Consider the following 7,905-nt stretch of genomic DNA (forward strand, 5'->3'; position numbering starts at 1 on the left):
CTTCTCATTAAATAATATGAAAAATGATTGGCAAGATGCTAACATAATGGTGAAGGGTATATAAAAAAATCATCTTGCAAAATGCATGAAAAAAGTGCATTGTGCCAGAAGAAAACCAAAAAACTGACGACTGAGTTTTAAATGAAACATGCCATAAATTTGTTGGAGGGCATGTTGGCTAACATAGACCAATAGGTAGACAAATGATAAACATGAAACACCACAAAATTATGATCAAAGGCAAGGTTTCCTCTGTATGCATGCTTGCATCCCTCATACAATCAATAACAATAACGATGAGTAATTGATTTAACATTGCAAAAGGATGTAAATATCATAAACTAGTTTTCCCACTGTGAATAGACTGCCAAATTCACTAATGCTGTGAAGAGATTTACTCACATGGAAACTTGAGCTCTCCAGGCTGAATGGTGACAAGTTCGTTGGACATTTTTAATCTCTGTACAGAGAACCCAGGGCTTTAAATTTGACAGCCAATAATATAATAACAACGCCAAGCTCAAACCTCTACTTTCCAGCCACAGCCCAGATGATGTTGAACAAGAAAAAGTTTCATGTGGTGAGCATACATTTATTTAAAAGCAGAAAATTTGGAACTTTCGAAACAGAATTATAATCTCAAGAACTAGAAATAAATCCTCCTTGTGATTTGGGTAATTATGTCAATCTAAGTCTACTTTCAACACATGGAAAGACAAGATACAATTACACTACACAAGCCATTTTACCTGTCAACTAATAATATTTGAACAATGATCCCAACAAGGCCTGGTATAGTTGATAAGGAATGGAAAATATATTCCTTTACATGCACAGTGAAAAAACAAAATATCATCATTTTAAAAATAATATAGGGCAGAAAATAAACAAAAAGCTAATTTTATATGCAAAAAGCAGTAAGTTTTCAAACAAAAAAAATCTTAAGAGCAAGTGATTAGGTTCAAAGTTTGTATAACAACAGAGTCAAATTTAATACTGAAATGCACAAGTATATCACGTCATTTTTTACTACCAATCAAATAGAAAATGTATGATATTTTATCCAATAATTGAACCATGTATCTTGCATATCCCATGATTGTGGAACACTTTAAAACCAGAAAGTGAACCGTTAAATAGTCTCCATGCAGAGGAGAAAAATACTCTAATTTCAACCAACAATTTAACATAAAGATTAGACCAAAAAAAACCTTAAGCGTAAATATTTCACAATGCTGAACCCAGAAATTCTTAAAATTCAGATATTGTGTAATTGTTCAGTAGCTATGCAAACAAGATTTAAAGTTTGCATAGCTCCTCAAAATATAAAAACCCCAAATCCATAAAGATAACAAGACATTACTCCAAAATTTGCCGATGCACCTTATATACTGTAGTTGTCAAATAATTTAGGCACAGAGAACTAAAGGCCATAGTGTACAAAAAGAAATGAAATTATTTCCAATATGAGTTATAAATGGTCTGAATTTGATTTCCAGCAACAATTAAACATACAGATAAGACAAAACCCAGATTCTGAAGCAGAAAACAGAAAACTTTTTCCAAATGTTGAAACAAAGTATTCTTTAATTTCAAGGTTAGAGTAATAGAGATAAGACAAACCCTAAATCTGAAGCAGAAAATAGCAAACTTTTTCCAAATGATGAAACAAGAAATTCTTTAAATTTAAGATTAGAATAATTATTCATGTATAGTGTTCATACAATTAAAACACTAAATCTGCAAGGATGACAACACTTTCTCATGTCAAATGGGGTGAGCTCAAGTTGTAAATCATAGGGGCTTCTATAATAGAGGCACTTTCTTAAATCCCCAGAAAACATGTTACATGCTTAAATATTACAAAGGTTGAATGTTAAAATGGGCAAACTACAATATTTAATTCCGGGATTGACATAACCTAATGGTCAAAGCCAAATGCAGATCTTGGGTCAATTTAATAGAAGCAATACCACCCAATTGTGGCAAGTCTTTTAATAAATAATCTGATCCTACACTTTAACATATTAATAAGACAAAAAAAAAATCTGAAGCTGAAAACTTTCACAATGATGAATCCAAAAGTTCTCAAAATTCAACTGTAATTGTTCAATAGCTATGCAAATAAGATTCAAAGTTTGCATAGCTCCTGAACAAAATAAAAACCCTCAATCCACAAAGATAACATGAAATTACTCCCAAATTTTTGCCACTGAACCTTATATAGTGATGAAGATGGGATCGGGTAACCTTAGCAGGCAACTCAATCTCACTGCCAACTCAGCGCCATTCACAAATCCACACATTGAAAATAAAGCTCAAATTGATTTTATTAACTTCACAACTGAAACAATTTGAAATAACAAAAGTAATAAATCTATTTCTGCAAATTACATACATAAACAACTCTTCTTGTTGATTACATGCTTCAAATTTGTGGAGTTTCAAAGTTTGTTTTCAATTCTTCACACATCTTCTAATTTGGAGTCTCTTTCACTGCTATCAAATCAGTGGGTGATGTATTTAAATCTTCAACATTATGACTGAAACAACAATTCAAAACAATTCTCTACTACAAACTGCTACACCCCACTCTTATTTTGCAGTCTATGTTCTTTAATCTGCAGCCAAAACGTTTTTTCCTTCTGTGCTGTCTAAAGTATGGACTACACTTCCTTCCTTCCCATGCCTTTTTCCACATTTTTACTTCTTTACCACACAGCTCTCTTCCCACACACTCCTCTCTTCATCCTTAATTGCTCTTATTCTCTTTTTATATGCATCAAATGGGCGACTAAGTCTATTTACTATGCTCCCTCTGCACAACTTATGCTCTATTCTTCAAATTACTGTCCATTTTCTTCAGTTTCAATGCATCTTCTTTTCTTGTTCCCCACTGTAACTCAAATTATTTAGGTGCCCCTCCATTTTCCTTCTCTCTCATCACGCCTTCCTACTTCCTCTTTAAAAACTTTGTTTCGGCAACTCTTTAGCTTCTTGTCATTCTCTTTACATCATTGTTTCTAAATGTCTGTCTGTCTGTCTTTAAAATCTGCAAATTTTAGAGGATTCTAAATCATACTGGTGCCTCTCTCTTCTTCTTCCAATGCAGCGCCTCCATTTCAGATTGTTTGTTGCTATTTTAATTTAAATTTTACAACCATAAGATGGGCGATTCATTTCCTCACCTTCCTCTAGCCTGGGCGACTCTTCAACTTCAAAAGTTATTCTTCTATTCTTTTCCTGTTGTCTTCCACAATTGCAACTCCCCCTACCTCTGTAATGCCTCTGTCCATAAAATATATAAATTTTCATATTTTTATTTATTACCAGTAATGTGGTACCTTTCCAGTGTTAAACTCACTAAACATAGACATTACATATATTTTGAACTTGCTGTTTTGCCTTTCCATATGGCGTTTGATTTTCCACAATTTTAGATTGCCTTCATCTGCATGATTTCTTTTGCTTCAATTAGAAGAACCTCAATTGAGGATCTATATCATTTAAGAGCAACTCCTTATTTCTTTCTGATATTTGCACAAAATAGAGAGGAAATTCCAAATGCAATTTCGACATGTGCACAAGGTACCTGAAAAGTGACTTTTGGCATAACTTTGATAAGGAGGCTATTTTTAACCTGAAAGCTGACCTGAGGACATAGAATGACCTTATAAAGCTTCCCATAAAATTATTTTGCTTCTGCATCAAAAAATCTTCGAAATTAATGAGTTGAAAAACTGCCTTCAAGCAAAATCTTCATTTTTACAAATTTGATCGATTAGAAGTTCCCTGAGGACCCGTATGCTCCTCATCATATAGCATGTGGTTGCGAAACATTTTAACAAAGAAAACTAGAGGCCATATTGTATATATTTAAGTGAAAACTAATTCCAATACTGAGTTGCAAATGGTCTGAATTTGATTTTTGCCAATAATTAAACCTAGAGATGAGACAAAAATCCAAATTTGAAACAGAAATCAGCAATTTGTTTCCAAATTATGATACAGGAAATTATTTAAATTCAAGATAAGAATAATAGTTTCTGTAAATACATGATAAAATTAAAAACTAAACCTGCAAGGGTAACACAACAATTTCCCAATGTCACATGGGATGAGCTCATATGGTAAATCATCAAGGCTTTTATTATGGAGACACTTGTCTAAATCTCCAGAAAGCATGTTACATGCTGACATGAGCAAGCTACCATACCCACGAGCGGCATACCCTGATGGACAAGGCCAGGTGCTAATCTTGGGAGAATTTAGCAGAAACAATTCGACTTTATCGTGGCACCTAAACCGAAGGAAACCCAGCATGGTGAATTTGGCAATCAGAAAAAGCAAAGCATTGGCAGTTTTCCTGAAAATTGACGGACACATCCATATTCCCTCGTTACATAACAACTGATAATAAATGGAACTAGAAAACCTATTTTACGTACAGAAAATAGATGTTTTTAACAATAATCTCGCTCTACAAAGCTCTAAATTCGGTTTTCACCAACTATTAAACATACGAATTCAAGAAAACCCAAAATTTGAAGCCCAGAACAGTGAGCACGTCTAGAAAAACGAACATGCAAATTCTTTGAATTCATATAAGCAGTTTGTGTAGCTACTACATGAAATGAAAGCCCTAAATTCGAAAGGAAAACACGGCATTTTTCCAGAAAAATAATTGTCGAAACTTGCATATTACGTGTTCTCATAAAAATCTAACACAAACAGAACTAAAAATCACATTCTATATACCGAACGTAAAAATAGAAGTTCCAAAATTCGAGCATTACAAGTTCTGAATTTGATTTTGATTTTTCACCTACACTTAGACGCACGTATTGGAAGCAGGAAGCAGGCAAATGCCAATTTTTCCCAACAATAAAGCCGTAATTGACAATTGCACAATCGTGGAACAAATTCACAGGAATTGGGAAAACATATAAAATGTATGATAAAAGATAGTTGTAAATTCTCAACATCGAAAGCTTCGGCAGGTTTAAATAATTACAGACATATAATGCAAAAATCCACATACCATGAACAGCTAAATAATTTAATATTTAATGCTGGTGATAAGAAACTAGCATATATTTTCGCCGAGTGCAACATATGTTTTTCTGTTTCAGAAACCTGCTAGAAAGAATTATTGAATTTTTAAATACAAAGAGGACAACGAGGGCAATAAAATGACATTTTTTTATCTGCGTTTGAAACTAAGTGCGGAGATTCACAAGGGAGTTCGTTTGGAAATTTGTGGTGACGAGTTCTAGGAATGGAGGAGTCGGGTGCCACCGGCTGTTCCCAGCTTTTATATTCGTTACATTCTAGGGAAAAAAAGTTTTAGTGTGGAATTTGATGGCCTTCATGAGTGTCCGATGTGCAAAATACTTATTTTTTAATTTCCACTTGCTTCGCTTTGTTTCCCATCTTCATTCAGAATGAAGTGAAGTAAATTGATAGATTGCTTTCCATCTTGACCGCTCTGCATTAGTGCTGGGGATGTGAGGAATGGTTTTTGCTTGGGTTTTGTCTTCAGAGCTGAGGATTAGCACGCGCAACTCTTGTTTTGGAAGCTCTGTTTTGCTATGCGAAAATCTCTTGTAATATTGAACTGCGGCCAGTTAATGCGGCTTGTGTTGTCTGTTTGATTGCCATTAATTTTTTTTGTCAGCAGTAAAAAACACTTGAATGGTACTGTAAAAAAAAGCCTTTCAGATTTACAAATCATGGTGTTTTCTTGTTGTACAGCTTGTTTCTGTCTCATGCCTGACCATACTATGATGTGAAGGATTTGTACATCTTGAAATTGCTTTAATTAAAATTTTTAATATCAAGTAGAGACCTATGGAATTGGAGACATTTGAGTGTCTAGGATACAATCATGACAACAATCTTATTTAGGACTCAAATTTTAAAAAAAATATTATTAAATGATAGATTAAAGTAAAGATGTGTAAAATTATAAATATTGAGTGTGTAAGATGGAATCATGACAACAATCTTATTTAGAACATGATCCGTCCAAATTTTTAAGCCTCTAGGCTAAATATGGTCTTTGATTGGTTAACATCAATTATATTTGAGTATGCTACATCCATGTCTTTCTGAAGAAAAGTGGCACCAACATTGGTTAAGCTTAAAGATATCATTGCATAAACATTTGCCCCAAGGTGAAATGAAGGAAGTCTTATATTGCTTTGATTCTTTAACCTTTGTTTGGTTGTGTCTTGAAACGCATCCGGCATCCATCATGGACAATATATCACAACCAGTAATCTTTTGTAGCATAGCTTCCATATTTGATAAAATATAATTATCCTTTAGTGATGAGACATTCATGTTTAAAAATTTTAGTAAAATGTAGAATGTCTCTATTCTTCTTTCTTACTATGCCTAGATTAGAAATATGTCTTCCCTATAAGCCTTTATTCTTGTAATTTTTGATCTCCATAGGACCCTCTTCATGCACGAAGGTTGATTTGGTAACATGTTTATCAACAATATCAAAAACTATTTCTAATGCCACTAATTTCCTTGGGAGCTTGTTTATCTTTTATTGGATGACTTTTTTTTTCATAAAACAATTTCCTTTCCATCAATCACTCCAACAAAATTATGGAAGTCAATTTCTTGACTATTATAATCATCAATGTAATGGAGTGACTTGAGTAAGTCTTGATCATCATGGAAAATCTACCAATGAAAAATGTTTTTAGCAATGGATGACTTTGTTAGAACTTCAATCTTCATTTTGACATGCCTATTGGGGCCCATGTCCTTGTCACTAATCTCTACTTGAGTTTTTTTTAAAGTTTTTACATTTAGGTTCATGGTTCAATGCATATGCATTACGTTTCAGCACTTGCACCACCCAAATCAATGCTTCCACATAAATTGATGCTCCCATGATTTTGTTGTTTCTCCACTTTTGTGTTTCATTTTTTATATTTTTTTATTATTATTTCACTTCTTGTTATTTATTGTGCAAGTCATTAGCCTTCTTTCATCCACATTTTTATCATTTTCTAACCATTTGTTTGCAAGATAATGTGTTTTATTACAAATATTTTTTCTATCTTGGTTTTCACTTTACACTCTTGATATCAATGTTTATACACATTGATGCTTCTACCCTATCATTAAGTGCTTTTGTGTATAGGAGCATTTCTTTCTATTTATGTCATCTTGTGTATTACCATTTTGTTCTTCACTTTCTATATGTTTGCTAATGTGTCTTCTTGCTATTCTCATCATTTCTAATATACTATTTTATAGGTTTCTATTATTTTTTAGAAGGAATCTATAATATATATTTTAGAATAATATTTAAATGCTTATATATTATGTTTGAGTGCGTACACATATCAACATAGAAGAATATCAATGCTTGAACAAATGGATTCCTTGAGAAATAGGCATTTCTACTACACATCGGCTCACTTCTACTTTTTTTGCATTTATTTTCATTTTCTTGATCTTCATGCTAATTTCTCATTTTGATATGTTGCTCTAACCAGTTTGTGCATCTATGTGTGCCTATTTAAAAACCTTTATCAAAATACTAATCTATTTCTTGTAGGTTAATACTTGTCCTAGATTATTTTTCTCTAATAGTTTTAATTTCACTAAAGTTAGAGTAGTGTGAAAACAACATATTTTGTTGTGTCTTTGAGTGAGTGGTGTGCATGCTTTCCTTTTGCACCTTTGTGTGATCTTGAGGATCAAAAACCTCACTTTCTTTTTTTAATCCCAAAGGTCTCAACGTGTGCATGCTCCCCCCTTGGACTTTGTGTGATCTTGGATTATCCATTTGAAACACTTAGATAATTCTTTATAGGCAACCTAAGGGACAACCCAAACTCCCATGTTCTACTAGAATATAGAAAGAAGAGGATGAAT

The 7,905-nt window shown here is 33.0% G+C and overlaps 1 protein-coding gene across 4 annotated transcripts in view; it reads right to left on the bottom strand.

The window, feature by feature from the left end:
- The window catches only part of LOC131077057 (vesicle-associated protein 1-2), a 47,695-nt gene extending 41,947 nt beyond the window's left edge, over nucleotides 1-5,748 (bottom strand). The window contains exons 1-3 of one of the 4 annotated variants that reach the window (XM_058014446.2): nucleotides 5,042-5,748; nucleotides 750-823; nucleotides 403-528 (exon numbers count right to left, since the gene is read on the bottom strand). In XM_058014446.2, the coding sequence (XP_057870429.1) occupies nucleotides 403-451 (49 nt within the window). In that variant the 5' untranslated portion in view covers nucleotides 452-528; nucleotides 750-823; nucleotides 5,042-5,748. Of the gene's footprint in view, nucleotides 1-402; nucleotides 529-749; nucleotides 836-5,041 lie in introns of those variants that run through there. The other 3 variants (XM_058014449.2, XM_058014450.2, XM_058014448.1) reach the window with 3 other exon arrangements.
- Nucleotides 5,749-7,905: the final 2,157 nt, after the last annotated feature.

This window comes from Cryptomeria japonica, chromosome 9 (genome assembly GCF_030272615.1).
Source record: "Cryptomeria japonica chromosome 9, Sugi_1.0, whole genome shotgun sequence".
Classification (NCBI taxonomy): Eukaryota; Viridiplantae; Streptophyta; class Pinopsida; order Cupressales; family Cupressaceae; genus Cryptomeria; species Cryptomeria japonica.